At 36.5% G+C, this 20,259-nt stretch overlaps 1 protein-coding gene across 8 annotated transcripts in view; it reads right to left on the bottom strand.

Annotated features, from left to right (window-relative positions):
- POSTN (periostin, osteoblast specific factor) overlaps positions 1 to 20,259 on the bottom strand; it is a 45,382-nt gene that overhangs the window by 19,613 nt on the left and 5,510 nt on the right. For all 8 annotated transcript variants that reach the window (XM_006879543.1, XM_006879540.1, XM_006879539.1 and 5 more), the window contains exons 3-15: positions 18,593 to 18,657; positions 15,329 to 15,486; positions 12,680 to 12,844; positions 11,121 to 11,267; positions 9,877 to 10,018; positions 8,619 to 8,831; positions 7,530 to 7,664; positions 5,731 to 5,879; positions 4,232 to 4,368; positions 3,106 to 3,236; positions 939 to 1,069; positions 752 to 854; positions 587 to 654 (exon numbers count right to left, since the gene is read on the bottom strand). In XM_006879543.1, coding sequence (XP_006879605.1) covers positions 587 to 654; positions 752 to 854; positions 939 to 1,069; positions 3,106 to 3,236; positions 4,232 to 4,368; positions 5,731 to 5,879; positions 7,530 to 7,664; positions 8,619 to 8,831; positions 9,877 to 10,018; positions 11,121 to 11,267; positions 12,680 to 12,844; positions 15,329 to 15,486; positions 18,593 to 18,657 — 1,744 coding nt within the window. The remainder of the gene's footprint in view (positions 1 to 586; positions 655 to 751; positions 855 to 938; positions 1,070 to 3,105; positions 3,237 to 4,231; positions 4,369 to 5,730; positions 5,880 to 7,529; positions 7,665 to 8,618; positions 8,832 to 9,876; positions 10,019 to 11,120; positions 11,268 to 12,679; positions 12,845 to 15,328; positions 15,487 to 18,592; positions 18,658 to 20,259) is intronic.

The following is a 20,259-nucleotide window of genomic DNA, read 5'->3' as shown; positions in this document are numbered from 1 at the left end:
TTTCATAATACTCAAAACACTACCTGGTTCCAAGTAACTTTTTCATTGGAATTTGTTGCATGAAATCATGGGGAAATGATGTTATTTCTTTACAAATGGCCACTGGTGTATAAACAACAAAAAACCCAAACCCAGTGCACATCAGTATCTTTCTTTCCTTTTCAAAATAATATTTTATTGTTTTAAGGTGAAAGTGTAATTCCACTTCACAATTCCTTCACAAGTTATGCAATGGGATTAGTAACATTTCCTACCCTCTTCTCATGCATTCCTTTCACATTTATGCTATGCCGTTGCTATTGCTTTAACATTCCTGCCCTCGTCCCTTCTCATCTTTGCTGTAGAGAGGTTTTTGACCATTTGGACTCTTGTGATTAACTTGTAAGATGAGCCCATTACTAACAGATGATTCTATGTACTCTATGCATAATTCTGATATTTAGCAAAATTTTACCTCAAAGAATTATTTTCACTGAAGGTTCAAAACGTGAACGTTATTTCTTAAGGCATATATTTGTATTCCACTATGTTAAGTTCATGATATCTGCTCAAAATACTAAAAATAAACCCAGCATCATTTTTGTACCTTAATTTGGATGTATTTGATCAGTTTGTTAAGTATTTCCAGCAGCTGATCATTTCCAACTGGCGTGTCTGTGAAGAGAAATGATAAATGAATATTGTTAAGGTACCATGGAATAAATATCTTGGTTATAATTGGAAAAAAATTAGGAGCTCAATAATCACTAACCTGCTGGATAGAGGAGCTTATCTACAACATGAATGACACCGTTTGTTGTCATGATGTCTGATTCTTTTGACTTCAATTCATTCACCAGAAGTGTATCATTTACCTGTCAGCGGGAGAAAAATGTCAATGAAAAATGCAATGAGGAATGAACATTAAGGTGCTTTACAGGCAGTTTAGCATTACTTACTCCTTTCAGATAAATTTTGCTTCCTTGCGTGGTCTTCAGAATGTTAGTGACGCCAGGTTCGAATCCCTTTCCAATGAAAACTCCTGGTGTCAAGTGGTAAAGTATGATGTTCTGAAGAGCATTTTTATCCCCTAGGAGGAAAGGAGAGCTTTTTAATCCTATTTTCAATTGCTGTATATTCATGTGAAAGTTGAACAATGAATAAAGAGAGCCAAAGAAGAAGTGATGCCTTTGAATAGTGGTGTTGGTGTAGAGTATTGAATATATCATGGATTGTCAACAGACTAAATAAATCTATATTGGAAGAAGTGAAACAAGGTTGGTCCTTGGAAGTCAGGATGGAGAACTTCATCTCATATACTTTGGGCAGGTTATTAGCAGGGACTAGTACTTGGACTTGGAAAAAGAGACAGCACACTAGGAAAGTAAATGGTCAGCAAGGGAGAAAAAGATCTTCAATGAGCTGAATTGATACAGTGGCTGCAACAATGAGGTCAAGTACAAAGGAGATTGTCAAGGGGATGCAGGGCTAACTGGATGAAGTTTCAACCTGTGGTAAACAGGGTTGTTTGAGTTGGAGTCAACTGGAGGCATCTAACAGTAACAAGATGTCATGCTTTATAGTATTCTAATGCTAACAAACAGGACCTTGGAGAAAAAGCGTTATCTTCATTTATTATCCTGTTGTTTTTATTGTTACATGTCATCGAGTCACCTGCGACTCATAGCTCTGAACCCTGCAGATCCTAAGCCAGTCTCATTGTCTCTGACAGACCTAATTCTATGGCCCCAGACACTGAGTCAGTTCATCTCATCCAGGGTCTTCTTCTCCTGTGCTGTGCCTCCACCCTTCCTAGCATGATGTCCCTCTCCAAAGATTAGTTCCTGCTCAAATCCAACAACCCATTATTTTTATAACATCCTTTTACTCTCAAGTTGATAGAAAAATGTTAAGACACAGCCATTTCAACCAGATCAATTAAAACACAACCCATTTTACTGGGAGTAAAAAAAAAAATAAATCTATCAATGAAATGATGAATAATACCTTCTTTTAACTACACGACCTTCAATTGAAATTACTTATATAAACATCCATCCAATAGCATGAGTTTTTTAGCACCTGTTAAGTTTCCCCAGCTTCACGGTAACCCTTTACACAATGGGATTGGACCACTGTGATCCACAAGTGGGTCTAGTTTTTTGAAACAGCTCATCAGAGCTTTCTTTGCAAGCTGTCAGTTTGGAAGCTCTGCCAAATTCTGTTCAAAATCATGGCAGCACTCAAGTCTTCACTGAAGATGGATGAGCATGAGAAACACTGACCAGGGCTTGAACCTTCAGACTCTGCAAGAATTATATGACTGACCTACAGCTTTCATCTACCAATATGATCGGAAAACATTTTCCAAGAACAGTATTTATGTTCTTGTGACGGTGGATAACGCTACTATGAACCTTGGTATACAAGTCTCCCACAATTGAATGGATTGATAAATTATGACACATTCACACAATGGAACACCACATAATAGGCAGAAGCAATAATTTGTAAATTACTGCCTAACTTGGGAGGGAGTAGAGAGCATTATGCTCAGTGAACTAACTCCATCCCATAAGGAAAAATACTGTATAAAATCATTATTGTAGAATGAGTATGAGGATCCAGGGAGTGGGGAGGGCAGGGTGGAAGCAGAGGGGTGAGGATGTGTGTGGGGGGGTTAAACATGGGGTCATACAATTTGATGGGTGGGTGGGGTGAAGAAAATGGAAAGGAACTGGTGTGAAAAACAATGTATTTAAATTTTGTAAATACACTAGTATAAAAAAAGAAAAAACACAATGTGAATGAAAGAATGTGTGAAACACAGTGTATATACATGGAACACAAAGTATATAAATTTTGTATGCAAAACAATATAAAATTAAAAGTGGATAAGAAATTAAAATTTTAACAAAATAATACAAATAAAAAAGCCCAAAAAATAAATTATGACAAAGCTTAAAAAAAAAAGACAGTCTTGAATAATTATCTACTTTCTTCTGAGTGAAATGGAAAGAATCAAATTCCAGACAAGACTATGAAAAAAGGGAAGGTTTTGAAGCACAGGTCTGTCCAGAGATTGATAAAGACTCAAGCAACTGAAGTTAACGGATGTATACTCACTAATGAGAACTTCTCTTTCTTCGTTTGTCATTCCTTTAAAGGCATCGTTGGTGGGCACAAACAAAGTCCAGTCTCCCGGCTGTGTCAGAAGGTCTTTCAAGTCTGCGGCTTCAAGTAGGCTGAGGAAGATACTAAACAGAAGAGCATGGATTTATTTTGTCAGTTTGAAGTTTGAAGGTGCCAACTTAAGTGTTTATCAACAGGCTAGATTTAGAAATTTGGTACATATAGCAAGTGGAATATTAATCAATTAAGCAAAAATGAAGGTTTTTTCATACTACAACATAGCTTAAGCTTAATATCTTCAACTTTGGAATAAATCACTCACAAAAAACACAAATACTATATGATCTCAGTATATGATAGTATATGATATAATAACGAGACAAGATAAATGTTCATTAGTCCAAGGTTCATTAGTGATAGCCCAGGGTGGAAAAGAGAAGGAAAGGATGGGTATTGCACAGAAAGCAGTATGATGATGATAATCTGACAATTTTTTTATTATAAAGCATGGTTCATGCAACCAGTATCACTAATTATACACCTAAAATTAATGAATTGGGAAATGTGTTTACACACACACACACCCAATAAAAATTAGGTTTACTTATGCTTTCATAGAATTGATAAATTGCCAAAAGCATGACTAAAATATTTTTCATAAGTTTCAAAAGTGATTTTTTTTATCAAGAAAAATTTCTCATTAGGAAAGTTATTGAAATACACGTAATTTCAAAATGTCACAAACTCAGTTTTTAGTGTACAAAATTCAATGAGGTCAAACATGATAACAAACCAGAAACATGTGCTTTTTCATGTATCATTCCATAAAATAGTCAGTTAGGATAACTCATCATTTTGCTAAAAAATATAATTATAGAAGTTTTGCAAGAGGTTGTCTCTTAGCCTCCTCCCTCCATGTCATATGATGGTGTAAAAGACAGAAGTGAAATAAATAGTATTTAAAATGTATTTCAATGTTGGAAGCATTCACACAGATCTCTTGCTCTAAATTCTGTCCTTAGCAAAATAGGAGGGTGAAAGACTCTTGATACACTAACTGAGCACTGAACAGCCTATGAATTTCTCCATTCTTTTGTGACAATGAAACCAATAAGCTCACCTAAATCGCTTATCCTGCTTTAATTTCTCATGCAGTGACTTCTCCGCCGGTTTGATGATCTCTCGGAATATGTGAATGGCACCATTCCGACCTTGCTTGCTTCCTCTCACCATGCAGGAATTTTCAATGCAGACAGCCTAGCGAGGAGAAGAATGATGCATGCTTTCCATGGTCCACTTGAAGTTCCCAATGCAGCTAAAGCGAATGATTTGCTTTCTACACTAGCCCTTCTGGGAGGTCCCCTAACCTCTTAGGTCACAGCAAATGGTTCCTCAACTGTTTTGAACACCATGCACAATCTGATCTTGGACTTCTTGTCTGATTAGGATTTCTACCAGTAATCCTGCTACCTCATGCATTCAGCACAAACATCTGTATCTGTATCTTCCATTGTTTTTATTCTATTCTTCAGGCCTTTTGATTAGCAGCCTGACACATAACATATCATGCCACAGGGACACCTTCTCTATGTCAGCACTAATTATAAACTATCCAGTGACCCCAATGCCCTTTGTGATCATAAGATACAATGAAACAAAAACTTATTCTCAATTATAAAACACTATCAACTGTAAATGAATAATTTAATGACAGCCTTTGAACAAGTATAATGGTGTAATGCTTATTTATGTATAACTTAAAATATTATTCATTTTCTGAATTGTTAACAATGCATATCTTGGAATGGTGGAAATATAAAGAGAAGCTACTGTATGCTATATGTAAATGTCAATTTTTGGCTTCTTATTATACATGTATTGTGTGGACCAAAACCAAATGGTACCAGTAATTTTCCGGGAATTTCGATAAGTAATATTTTATAGATAATTTCTCCAGCTGAAAAGACATTTGAACAGCTTTACAGGGTCCATACATCTTCTCTCTATGTCTATAGAAATTTATTTCAAAACCCATCTCCAGTAAGATTTAATTGTTTAGTGAAATTTATTAGAAAACATCTGACATTGAACTTGGTGGGAGGGATTGTATAACAACGAAAAAATTTTTCTTTTACTTTTCAGAGAAGAGGGAATTGTGGAAGAAGAGGATAGGCAGGGAGAAAAATGCAACAATGAATGAATGGAAACCCTAAGTCTCTGTAAACTTTCATTAAAATTAATTTAAAAAAGAAAAAATTATCCTGTCTTTAGCTCCATATAAAATTTACCTTTCGATTACCTATGAATCAAAACAAAAATTTGGATGATTTGGGGTTTTTTTAAATGAGCTTTTATGCTTTCTGAACTTAAAATGCGTAATGCTTTAGAACACATTTACTTATCATTAAGTCGATATAATTTCTCTTCATTTTTGTGTACTTTCTTAACAGTGCCTTTTCAACCAAAAGACCCACCTCCCTGATTGTTCCGTGAATATTTGCTTTTGAAAAGATACTTTTAAAATGCTGAAACGTTTGTTATAACCACATCCTTTGACAAGTGCCTATTTTGTAATTTAGAGATCAGCATGAATATTTGATTTTGCTCTGATCCACTTACTGTCCGATATACAAAGACTCTGAGTTGTTTGCCTCCAATGGTCTCTAGTTTTTGTCCATTGTAAAGCTCATTAAGGCCAACTTTCACTTTCAATATGTGATTCTGCAGAATTAACTTAAGAAGGCGCTGATCCATGCTCAGAGTATCATCTATAAAGAAAAAGAAAATATTACTCTATTTGGAACATAAATTAATAATCCCTGGATATTGCTAACATTTTGTATCCAGCACTCACATATTGTATGAATCAGCTAAATACTTAAGGTTAGACCTTCTGTCTAACAAAGGAAAACTATGGTTTACTGTGTCAGATGATGAGACCATGACTGCATGCAATTTGTCTAAGCAGTAGGTTTAATCTCTGAAAGAGCTATGTAATTTTATGGTAGTCACTGGTGACAGCTATTCCCTTGCTGGTAAGAGATTTTCCTGGTAATGGATTTCCATTAGTCCTATCTATCTTTTTCTAATAATTAAATCTCCACTAGACCCATTATTAGGAGATCACTTACACATTTGTCTTTATTATTGAAAAGAGAAAGGGTACAACCTCTCAAAGGTTGTTTAGTGCCAACTTTATAGGCATCATTATAAAAACGTTATTCGAACAAAGAAATTGAAATTCTCACTGTCTATTCGATAGAGAGTTGTCCTGCTAAATCAAAGGCCAGGCCTCTTTCGTGGTTCAAATCCACCAGCGCAATAGTTCTGTACAATGGGTCATCTTTTCCTGTGAGATTCACAGCCTCAGAAACTCAATGGAAGGCGAGCTGTGAGTCAGTTCAGACTCAACAGCCATGACGGGTTTTTGTATTATAAAGAAGAAAGCTACATTCCCAGAAATTCAGCATGCATTCACCAGCAATTTTCTATCTCACAATTTAGCATTTGGAAAATGTGGGGGGGGGGGATGGTGGGAAAGTGATACTTGCCTTTTTCTAATTATAAAATTTTACCTAGCAATTCAAAACATGTCTATATGATTTTTTTTTTCTGGAAAAAAGTGACCGATTGCACTAGTCTAACCATTGTCCTTAACTAAAAGCTACTAGATTAAATACTTACAATAACATGTCACATAATAATAATATGGAAGGCTCTAATTTTTTTATTATTAATATAGCATACATCTTTCGTTGTTGTTGTTAGGAGCCATAGAGTTGAGTACAATTCTTAGTGACTCTATGAACAAAAGATCTGAACCCTGCTCTATCCTGTGCCATTCTCATATTTCCTGACACACAAGAGCCCATTGAAGTGGTTGTCATGTCAATCCACCTGGCTATGGGTCTTTAACTCCTTCACTGACCCTCCAACATTCCCAGCATCATGCTCCTCTCCAAGGAATAACCCCTCCTGGCAACATGCCCAAAGTATGTGGGACAAAGACTCATATAGTTCATATACTATACTATACTATACTATACTATACTATACTATACTATACTATACTATACTATACTATACTATACCAATTTATTGGTGAAATTATTGTGTTGGTGCCCAATAAACAAATCTGACTTATTTTCCTTAAGATATATATTAATATATTCGTTTATGTACTGGAAGTATAATTATCATCACAGAATAACTGGACTCCTTCTATTACAAACTTTTGATTCTCACGTTATTATTCATTATAATTAAACATTTGTAATGAAATACAACTTAGTAGAGACAACTTGGTTAACATTTTATATGTAGCCTGTGAAGTAATTTATCAATACCTGCTAAAAAGTCCATTATTTCCTATTGAGAAAGATCAAGAGAAAAATGAAAAGACAAAATCTAGGACATACCAGAAAATGCATTATTCACAGGGGCCAGCAAAGTGTATTCTCCATCTGGCTTCAGAGAGGATGCCAAGCCTAACTGGGCCACGAGGTCTGTGAAAGTGGTTTGCTGATTTCCAGCCAGCTCAATAACTTGCTTGGCTGTAAAACAAACCATCACCATTTCATCAACATCATCAGTATTATTATCATCATCATCGTCAAAGTAACAAATCAATTCCTGATCGTGTGCTAATATTATAAAGCTACTGGTGACAAACCCTATGTGATAAGACATCTTTCCTTTCCCCAGAAAATGAACACCAGCTTCCTCTTCGGTAGACTGACAACCAGCAGGCATGAAAGAAGGAGAAATGCTCTTCTACTGTTCACCTCTTACCTCTCTCTACCTGTGTCGCAGCACTTTCATTTACCCAGAGCTATAGGGTTGTACTTTTCCTTTTTTTGTTTACCCCAGAACAACTTCTATCATAATGGGAACCTTTATTAAGATTGCTGCTTTTGTCAGTTGTCAACACACTGGATCTGACCCATCACAACCCATGGTCAACAGAATGAAATGTTGCCTTTTCCTGCACTATCTTTTTTTGATTTGGTGATATACTCTAATCCACTGTTGGAATCACTCAATTTTTATTATCTTCCAAACAACAAGGTTTCATCTTTAAGTACTAAACAGAACGATGTCCTGTTGTGATCCCTAGGATTTTCAGAAGTCCATAACCAAGCTTTCTTCCTTGTCTAGAAGCTGGGCTGAAAATTGTTCACCATGAATAACTCTGCTGGTATTGAAAGGCCAGTTGGATAACTCCCTGTATAATAGCAAGCACCGAGGTATGACAAACTGACAGATACATGGAAGTTTATAAAACGTTAGTCCTCAGAAACCCTTGGAAAGCCAATGTTCCATTATGGAATGTCAACAATGGCACAGCTTGACTACTTAGTACCCAGCTCGTTGTTTATTTTAGATTTGCTTCTCACATTCCATTCTTTATGCTGCCAATCCATATTTCAGGAACTGACCAGCACTCACTCATGAGGCATGCTAATGGGTATATGAGTAAAGTTGAAGAATAGGAAATGTTTGCTCACCAGAATCAGGAATTAGGACCTGATCAATCAAATGGATGACACCATTATTGGTCACAATATCTTTTTTGTTCACCATTTTTATTCCATTGACTGTTATGCTGTCACCATCACATCCGATTTCAATGGTGTTTCCTTCCAGGGTCTCAAACACTGCTCCACCCATAATGGCCTCAGAACACTGGAGAGTGTTTAAAATGTGGTACTTCATCAGAGCTGCAGGACAAGAAAAGAAGAGGAAATGGTTTCGAACCAAAGGTTTTAAAAGGGTTTTCCCCCTTTTCATTGTGAAACTAGGTGGTGGTTGTTGTGGTTGTTGTTAGTTACCATCGAGTTGAGTACAACTCATAGTGACCCTATGAACAGCAGATCTGAACCTTGTCCTATCCTGTACCATCTTCACACTTCCTGACCCTATTGTGGCAGTCGCTGTGTCAATCCACCTGGCTGAGGGTCTTCCTCTCCTTTGCTGACCCTCTACCTTGCCCAGCATCGTGTCCCTCTCCAAGGAATAGACCCTCCTGACAACGTGCCCAAAGTATGTGAGGCAAAGCCCCATCATCCTTGCCTCCAAAGAACACTCTGGCTGCACCCTCTCAGATATATTTGTGAAGCTAGGTACTACCAAGGAGTTCAACAGACAGCTAAGACCTAAGGATTGATTGGAAGGTTTTAAATTCCAGCTTCTTAGAACATAGAAGGCTAGACTATTTTTTTTTCCCCATCAAACGAGCCCTAGCAGTATGGTAATTTAAATGCCTGTCTGCTAAACAAAATGTTAATGGTTCAAACCGAACAGATATTTCAAAGATGTACGAGATGACAATTTATTCTGGCTCACTTTCTTGTAACGTTTTATAGTCAATAGTCTAGTTCTACTCTGTCCTATAAGGTTGCTTTGAGTCATAATTGACTCATCAGTATTCTCACCCCTCTGCTTCTACTCCTGTCCTCTGAGTTCCCATACATGCTTTACTAGTTATTTTTCTGTTTTTACAATAATGGTCTTATGCAATATTTGTGCTTATGAGACTGGGTTAGTTCACTCAGCATAATGCTCTCCAGTTTCTCCTAAGTTGTGTAGTATTTTTCAAAATTGTTGCTCCTGACTCTTTTCAGGGCTAGATTTTAGGATTTTTATTGTCTGCCTCAGAATGAAAACCTATCTTTATCTTTGCTTATCAAAGCCAAGAGGACTGCCATGAACGTGTCCTTTTTGAAATGTCCTCTTCCTGGTTCAGAGTGGGAGATAGTTTGTTACCTTCAGAAGCCACTTTGTCACCCATGATCCTTTCTAGAACCCCTCGTGGAAGTTTCTCAAAAGCTTCATTGGTTGGAGCAAAGAGTGTGAAGTGACCATCTCTTCCAAGGGTCTCCAATATATCAGATGTAATGGCTGCCGCCTGAAACACAAAGATGCTGTGTTAGAGCTGGTACACTGCAAATCCAAAAGGAACGGCACATTTAGCCTCAGGTAACTACATTGATTTCTTCACTGCATGTTTTTTTTTTCTTGTGAGAGCTTTAAAATATTCCCATTTTTTGATGCAAATACATTCTCTAATTTTCCTGAAATTATGTTTGTAAGAATAAGAACGCTGCCTACATTTATGTGACTGTCGCAGTTGTCCATAGTAGATATAACAACAGGAATAAACATATTCGGCTTGCCTCCAGAAACTCATTGAACTTGGAAAAGCGATGAAAGTTATACAGGCGTTCAGATCTTTCATTCATTGGGTTGCTATGAGTCGTCTAGGACTTGATGGACCTTAACAACAACAACAAATGCACTAAGGACCTACAGTCATATACATAACCATTCTTCATCATGCCAACAAAACATTAGTACATATATGAATAAATGGTATTATATAAAGAATAGAAACACATACCATGATATGGTACAATTAATAATAATATGTTGTTGTTGTTGTTATGTGCCATCGAGTCGTTTACAACTCATAGCGACCCTATGCACAACAGCCCTAAACTCTGCTCTATCCTGTGCCAACCGCACTACCTCTGACACACCCATCCCGATTACCCCAGTCACCGAATCAATCCACCTCATAGAGAGCCTTCCCCTCCTGCGCTGCCCCTCCACCCTCTATAATATAAATTATACATGATAGAATATTTTGTTTTTCTTATATAAACCAAAATAATGGTAGTTTTTAATTTTAAAAAATACATTTGTTAATTTTTTGCCAGAATTGGAAAATAGCATTTTTTGTTGTTGTTGTTAAAATATAGCCTTAAGGCAAGAAGCTACACTGTAATCCAGAGATATGTGGTTCGAATCCACCAGATGCTCTGCTGGAGAAGGAGGGGCAATCTCCTAGTGTACCTGTCAGATTTGATTTGATGGTACACATATAAAAATAATAAAAATTAATACAATATAGCCTTAGATTTCAACAAGGAAAGAGAAGAGCTTTTAATAATGGAAGATGATCAGCTTTTGCTGTTTTGGGGGTGAGGGCTGGACAGTAGTGTGCTTACCCTAAATGATGAGAGTTCATCTTCTGCTTCAATGAAGTCTTGAATGGAGGTGCCAATTTGGGTAAGGACACGGTCAATGACATGTACAACGCCATTTGTTGCGATCTGGTTTCCATGAATGATTCGGGCACAGTTGACTGTGACAACCTATAATTAATTTGAAAAATGTCAAAGGTTGACAATGTAATGACTAGTGACAGTGCAAACCCTTCCCACTTTTCTATTTGTACTAGTAAATGTAACAGGAATTATCTACTGGTCTGAATATCAGTGCTAAGGTATGGGTGCCTACTGGTAAGAAGCTGGCTGCAATCCCAAAGGCACGTGGTTCAAATCTACCAGTTGCTCGGTGGGAGAAGAATTGGCAGTCTCCTCCCATTCAATTAAATGCCTCTGAAAACTTGGGTTGGTTCCAACTCAATGGTACACAACAACAAAACAACAACAGTGCAACTCCCTTGCCATTTTTTCTGTTTGTACTAGTAAATGTAACAAGAATGATCTAATAGTCTGAATGTCAATGCTAAGATCCAAATGCCTAAAAAAACAAGCTATGACCGAAAATGAGATCAGTTGAGAATCCAAGTCTAGTTATAATTAGCATATTGGAAAATATAAGGCAGAATAATGTATACAATATTATACAGTTGTTTATATTTGTTATATAATGTACTATATACATGATAATAAATAATATTGTACATAATATGCATATAATATGCAAGATAAAATGATGTATATAATTTTATATAATAATATTCATTTTTCCTTTACTTCCAATTCCAAAAACAATACTCTTTGCTTTTATGCTATCCTTTTTTTATAGACAGTCACAGACTATTTCTAATGTAGGTCAGCGCATTGCATAACAAAGTCTAATTAGTTCTAAAATAAATTCTGAGAGAAACATTTATTGCATAAATATAATCAGCTCTAGTCCAAATGTTGCCTCATTGTTGATCCTTTTCTCCCCAGAAATTTGATTTCCGAATCAGCCCTGTGGCTTTATTGGCATTTCCCCATAAAGATTTGTATCACACAAGAATCTTAATATCATTGGTATAATAATCAGAGGCTGACTAGCACACAGTATCTGATTTACTTTTTATGATTGAAGAAAATAAACACATTGACTATTAACAATGTCTTTTTATGAGTATCAAGATTACTGTTAACCAAGTGTTAATTTAATCTCTCTTTCATGACCACACTTCAGTAGGCTGTAGTCGCTCAGGTGGAAACTGAAATGCCTTTGATTTGTCTGTGGGGCGTTGTGTGGTCCACTCCAAGGTGACACCTCTGGAGGTCTGAGTCATCAACATCTTCCTGGGAGAAACAGGAGTAATCTCTACCTGTGTGATTGAAGCCTTTGAAACCTCCTAGAGCATCTGTTCTCACTGGTTAGTGCTGAGTCTCAGTTTTGAGATTTGGAGGAAAGACATAATGGGCACTTACATTGCTTCCACTACTTTTGATCATTTATTTGAACATTACATTTCAGGTAGAAAAATTATTAAACAATGATTCAGAAAAATAGAATTTACATTAATGAAACTTACCCCATTAGTATAATGATTAATAAAGAGCCCCAAATTGTTATACATTGAAGGAACAATCATGCCATTTTTTAAGTCCTTGGTCAACATTCTCTTATTAACCATGTGGCTATGTAAAGCATTCAATAATTCAACATTCACATTGCTCTCCAAGCCCCTGCGAATCTCCTATGGAAAAAGAAGTGGTAAGAGTTTGTTTGATTAATTAGTAAAGTTCTTAGAATCACATTTATCTACTTGAACATTACATTGTCATTGTATTATCCAAATGATCAGGTGAGATTGAAATAAATAGTATAAAGTTATCGCACCCCAATTGATGAAGACATTTTAAAAATCTCAATACTTATAAGGAATTTGATAAAATAGTTGGACATTATTGTTGTTGTTATGTGTCGCCGAGGCTACTTCAACTCATAGAGACCCTGTGAGTGATGTCTCTGAGCCTTGCCCTATTTAAACCAGCTTCTGACACTGGTCCTCACTGGCACAATCATTGTGTCAATCCATGTCATCCGGGGTCTTTCTCTCCTGTGCTGATCAACCACCTTTCCAAGCATGATGTCCTTCTCTCAGGATTGGTTCCTTGTGGCAACATTCCCAAAGTATGTGCACTGAAGTTTCAAAATTCCAATTTTATAATATGAATATGTGGACTAGACCATTTCAACATGAAGTAGAAGACTAGGGGAATATGAAATTGTCAGCTCTAGAAATGATCTTTGTGTGGTAAAGAAAATAAAACAGCATTATGTTTCTATAGTAAATGGAGTTTTCAAAAGTTTATTTACTTTACAGTGGACTGAAACATTTGCCTTCCCTGTGATTTTTAATCTACCTAGTGCCATGACTATATCACGTACAGTGATAAAGAAGTACACTGCTCCACAGGAGAAGAAGGGGAATCACCTGCCTCACCCTTTGCTGCCTCAGAAAACTTGCTGGAGGGTCAGCTGTGAGTCAGTTCTCACTCCAAGGCACACAACAACAACAACACACAATTCCACTCACTGCATTACACTGTGCTGGATGCTACAGCATGGACAGTGTGATAAAGAAAGTGGAGTTTCTGCTCCTAAGGGGCTTATCATCCAGCCGCAGATAAAAATAAACAGTAAGATACCAGCAGAGGGGAAAATGCTTTCAGACGTCAACTGAGGAGGGCCTGCTGTTCTTAAAGTAGTTTCAGAGATAAACATTGAAGAGCTATAGGGCAGAGGCTGACGTTACATGCATTTTAGTGGTGTTGAAGCCATCAGCAGTCTTTTAAAGAGCAGAGATGACTTCTTAGCAAGACTTTTAGTAAAGTCTTGAGGTATGAGGTCCTCAGAAAGTGGGATTTGACTCAAGGACAAATAACAACAGCATTTTAGAAAAAGAACAAACCAGTTACCATCCAATAGTTAATTCCTACTCATGAGCCATGCAGGCTAAAATAAAATTATTTTTCACAGGTTTTTTAACGACTATACCAGGCCTTTTTCCTGAGGTGCGTGGTTGAATTGATACGGTCAACCTTTCAGTTAGTAGCTAATGTGCTTAACTCTTGGTAACACTCCTGGATGCCCAAGAAAGAAGAGTTAGCAAAAGACCCAGAGGATGCTCAGAGATGAGGTGAGGACAACCAGAAGGGACCGTTCTCCTGATTAAGCAGTGAAACAGCAGCCAATGGAGTGAGATAATAGCTACAGGAATCGGCCTCAGCGTTCCTAAGGTTTATTGGACCTGACTAGTAATTATTAAGCTGTTTTCAAGTCAAGTAAAAGGTAGGCTTTACAGATTTGAAAACGGAATTATAATTTAGTGTGCTATAAAGCAATACATGCAGAGAAAATGTCTGAGAATCACATGCTTTGTACACAACATTTCATTTAATTTCCACACACGTGAGATGAGGCTTCATCATGCATGCCTTTAAGGAGTTCCGTGGTGACACTTCCTCCAAGACTGTTCTATGTGCTCCTGTGGTACATAGTCCATGGCATAGTCAACACTCTTAGTCAATACTATCTCTTGATACTCACACTATCCCCATACACGCTACCATATTATGCCTGACGGTATCAGGTACGGTCTACTTCTCCAAGTGAGGATGCTGTTCAAATGTTCCTCAACACTGTCAACCTCATAAATGTGGTACACTTGCATGCATCCAAATAAAGACTCCATGTTCATGGTTAAAAAAATAATCTCCTCACACAAGTTTATATAGCCTTATATTAACAAAAATTATGAGCATGATCTATGGGCAGTTATGCATTAACATAAATTTAAATATAAACTTACATACATCTACTTCAAACAGATTTTAAACTTCAGTCAGTTCCTGGTCTTTCTAGTAGATAGATCCTACAGTATTCCATATCTTTCTTCACAGTACAAGAGAAAGGAAGTAGACTAGAAATAAGTGACTGTTAAATTTATTCTAAAACACCTCTACTTTATATCAGTCGATGAGCCTATTGGATAATTTTTTTATTTATACATATAATAAAATGCTTTGCTCCCTCCCCTTAATAACACATTCCGTTATATAGCCTCGCATGAGCATAAGAGAAAGAGAAAACATTTTCATTAATATTGAAGTTAGTAAGTCAATCAAGATAATGATAACCATAAAAACAATTATTGCATTAAAAAATAGTTTATTACCGAATCCAAGTTCTCCCAGGCCTCATTACTTGGGGCAAAGTAAGTGAATGAGCCCTTTCCTTCAATCTCTTCCCTCAGCTTGGAGACATCAGAATAGCGCTGTGTTGTGGTGGCACCCACGATGCCCAGAGTGCCGTACACATGGTCGATAGGCATCACTGAAAGAATCAAGACATTCGGGAGAATTGAGGATCCTATTTCCAGAACACCAGTTCACAATCACTTAAACGTCACACTCATTTTCTCAATATATTTAACTGGTCAATTTAGCAAAGAGATGGAAATAACTCAAGTGCCAAGCAATGAATGAATGCACAGAGAAACTTTGGTACATTCATGCAATGGAACACTGAAAAACAATGCAGAATCCATGCAACATTATACAACACGCTGACTGAAATAAGTCAGTCACAAAAGAACAAGTATTGTCTATGATTTTCTTATAAAAAGCTGGAGAAAGATTTACATACAGAGAATCAATCTAGTATGGTTACCAAGGAGGGGTCAGAGGGAGTAAAAAATTAATTACTAGACAATAAACACTTATTAAGATGATTGAAGGGAAGGATAATATGGAATGAATGATCAGACATTGTGTGTATTAATTGATGTTATGGAAAATATGTATGAATGAATAAAAAAATCCACAATATACTTCGTGAACTATCCCTTAAACCACAAATTTAAAAATATGATGAATCACAAAATTGATATGAAAGTTGACTGTTAGTGCTAAATAACATGATTAAAAATGTTATCCTAGTATTGAGAGAAAATACATATTTTTAGATGACCATCTTAATTTAGGTTATTTAGGTCTGGGTTTTGATATGTTGATAATAATTTGATTATTAGTATTATAAGTAGCTCTGATTGTCAAGTTATTAAAAATTAAATGCTTCTCACTTCTGGAGAATCACGACAGTAATTTCTGTCACGATAGTTTGAAGCACCTTAATGATGTGATATATACTAGGTCTAGGAATGCAAATTTTATAGCTCTGGATTTTTGAAGGAAATATGTATGATTGCTTCTTTTCATCATCATTTTCAGGAAAGAATTAGATCAAAGCATCCTGCACTTCCAGAATATCTTTTCTGTACTTCAAAAGAAAGATTAAAATCGTAATGTCTAACCAAAGGGATAGCTTTGTATGGTGTAGCCAACTCATTTTTATCCCTGATCCTTTAAGATTTGAAAGCAGTGTGACTTGGATAATACCATGGAAGGGATTGGTTACTACATTTGTAAATACCTCACGACTAGATGAGGCAAATGATAAATTATAAAATTAAATCTTTAAGACCTCAGAAGAATTAGGAAAATTACTCCAAACTAACAAACTTAAAATCTAACTTAAATCTTACACTTAAGTTAGACAAAATTTTAAAGAGTTCCAAGTTGGGAGTGAAGAGAACCCCACTGCCATCAAGTAGTTTGACTCGTAACAACCCTCCCTCCAGCAGGTATATGAGACTCTTAAGTGTTTATGGGAGAAGAATGCTTATCTTTCTTCTGAGGAGCAGATCCTGAATTTGTTTAGCAGTGAAACGTATAATGTTACACTGCAAGAGCATCTTCAAATTTATACTAGTCACACAATGGAATACTATGCAGCACTGAAAACAAGGAACTGATAAAATACTACACAAATTGAGTGACCCTGGAAGATATTATGCTGCATGAAACATCTCAGTCACAAAAGGACAAATACTGCATAATACCACTGCTGTAAGACAAGACTGACATGGGAGTTAAGGGGAAACTAAGAAAAGAGGGGATAAATAATGAACACTGCATTAAAATAGAAGAGGGAAAGAATGGTCCATAAGAAATACATGATTAGATATTATTTGCATGTCAATAGTCCAGAATAAGATGTGCATAGCAAAGTGGACTGGAAGGGTGGGGGTAGACAGGAAATTGTACAACAATGAAAGAATCTTTTTAAAGAGAAAAGTGAACTGGGGGTGGGTACAAGGAAAATGTGCAACAATGAATGAATGGAAATCCAAGTTTTCTGTAAACTTTCATTAAAATATCAATTTTTAAAAGAGTAAAAAAAGACATTCTTAATCGATAGTAAGCACCAGATGAACTAATATTGAGCATAATTTTTGATGATACTAATCAAAGTGTGAGTATGTCTATTTCTATATGAAATGGTTGCCAATGAGTTGATTCCAACTCATAGAATCCCTGTATCTGTCAGGAATGAATTGTTCTCCACAGGATTTTTAATGTCTCAATTTTCAGAACTAGATTCCCAAACCTTTTGTACAAGGTAAATTTGACCCTCCAACCTTTTTTTATTAGCAGCAGAGCATGAAAGTGTTCACTATTTATACTATCCAAGTTTCCACATCAAAGTGTGGAGTCCTTAGAAAGTGAAGGATTTGTGCAACTACTGTCTCAGTTGGTCAGACCCACAAGGACTGCAGATAATAGTCTGAGATCACATTCAGAAAGAAAAGCTGAGCGGAAATTTTCTGTACGATGGTGTCTGCGATTGTGAGGACTCCAGAGACCACGCACGCTAGAAGAACTGGGAATGGGGAGCCCAGAGAGCACAAGATTCCCGCGGAAGGAGAAAAGTCGGTTGAAAAGGGATATGGAAAAGGGAGTGTAGTCGCTCATATTAAACATTTTAACGGTTGTGATTTCAAAGAGGAAACGGATGAACTACTTATTCCTCTATAGCCAATTTATGCAGGCCAGACTTCAAAATGTAGAAACTTCGGGAAAATGAACTGCTCCACTAGAAAAGATGGACTTGCCCCAGATAGCTACTTGTTTTGAAATGAATTCAAAGAAATCCACCTCGCAGGGGGAATTTTTCAGGAAGGATTTGGATTAATTTAAATTTATGACTAGGATTATGTAAGTTGTATTGACCAGCACCCAATGGTTAAGCAATGTCTTAATATTTCACCACCAGAATAAATTTTTATTAATGCATCACACTTTGAAATGGATCTCAGATTCACTGTGGCGCTCTGGTGGCAGAATGTGTTATGGGCTGGATTGCTGCTACCAGAACGTCAGTGGTTTGAATCTACCCACTGCTCCAAGGGAGAAAGACGGGCAGTGTCCTCTCGTTAGGACTCGGGGCCTCAGAAACCCGGATGGAGGATCATTAGGAGTCAGGGTTCTCTTGACAGCACTGGATTATTCCTTTTTGAGGGAAAAGGGGTGGACAGTTTATGCTAAACACACACACACACCCCAAAATTCCTCATTTAATTCAGTAATTGCCATATTACCTGCTGGACAGCCTTTCATTCCTTCCATTCTCATGTAACCAGGACAACATTCATATAATACAGTCCTACATATGGGAATAAAATGAATATTAAAATGGAGAACCAAATAGGTTAGATTTACACATAAATGAAACGTATCTTTTTGTTGTGATTTATTTATTGAGAGTCTAGCAACTACTTTGGTTTTTGTTTTTACTTTTAAGTTGTTGTTGTTATGTGCCGTCGAGTCACTTGCGACTCATAACGACCCTATATGTACAACAGCCCTAAACTCTGCTCTGTCCTGTGACAATCACATTGCCTCCAACACACCCATCCTGATTACCTCAGTCACTGAATCAATCCACCTCATAGAGGACCTTCCCCTCTTGCGCTGTTCCTCCACCCGCCCAAGCATGATGTCCTTCTCCAAGGACCGATATGTTTTAATTACCTTTATTTCTCTTTACAGCTTTAAATGAATGTGAACAAGTCTCTTGAACTTGAGAGAGAAAAAAAAAGGATTTGGGTTTCTGTTCTGCATCTTGGTAAATGTCTGACCGGAAGTAATTTAACCAACTACCACAATTATTTAACATAGCAATATCAAGGGGGTTGTGACTCTTAAAATGACACATTTGAAATTATTTTGAAACTATAAATAGTTAGAATATTAATTTTGATAAGGTTTTAGGGATATCAGAAAGTAGATTGACTCATTTTCGTTCAAGTACATGAGATAACATTGGCTAATAAGAGTAAATAATGCTGATTTGGGCTTGAACTGATTTGAACAATTTTCAGAGCACCTATAACATTTTCCATTTGGTTAAATGGAATAAATAATATATATAAATTTTATTTAAACTTTTAAAGTATACTATTTTAAAAGGTGCTATTTTTAGTCTAGAGATTCATTGTCTTTAAGTAAAATAGTGAGTTCTAACCCAATGAGAATGAAGGATAGAGTGAAGCACAATGTAGATGAATTTTGTGTGCAAACCAATATAAAAAACAAATGTTAAAAACAGTGGACTCATGGGGAAATTGTTAATTCAACATTAATTTCTGAAATGTAGGTAAATAAAAGCCAAGGGTCAGACTGAATGTAGAGAAATAGCACACTAGATAGAATAAAATTCCAAAACATTTAATAGCAATTACAGTTGATAGATGAACAATATGACTCTTGGAGTTGATTTCCCTTATTAAAATGGCAAGGTTTTTAGGGAAACATCTATGCTATACAAAACTCTACACACTCATATGGTGGGTAGGCAGAGAACAAAGAAAACTCACTACCTGGGGCAGCTCTGAAATATACCTTTATTTTCTGAATGAGCCTCTGAGCAAATCTCACAACATCACTGGCTGAAAATGACTTTGATATTCTTCTAGAGTGAGTCTACGGATAGCAGGTTGCTGCTAGACCAAACTATCATTGAGTGGTATCACGTACTTGATGAAAGTTCATGTGTCTCACTAGTTTACTTCCTTCCAATTCCCTATGACACTCTTCAACCAGGTGAACATTTCTGTTGACCAGTTCTGAAGATGGTTCTGAACATGTTAGCAGCTACAGACAAGCAGGGGTAAACAGGCCCTCTGACTGTCAACAGTATTGATTTCTTTGGCAATGTACAAGAACCATTTGTATTTATTCCAAAGCAAAACTGTAAATGTATTTG

The sequence above is a fragment of the Elephantulus edwardii genome, unplaced genomic scaffold (genome assembly GCF_000299155.1).
Source record: "Elephantulus edwardii isolate Elephantulus edwardi_28Jun2011 unplaced genomic scaffold, EleEdw1.0 scaffold00004, whole genome shotgun sequence".
NCBI lineage: Eukaryota > Metazoa > Chordata > Mammalia > Macroscelidea > Macroscelididae > Elephantulus > Elephantulus edwardii.
Note: the sequence above shows the minus strand (reverse complement) of the source record. Positions and strands in the feature narration are given on the sequence as shown.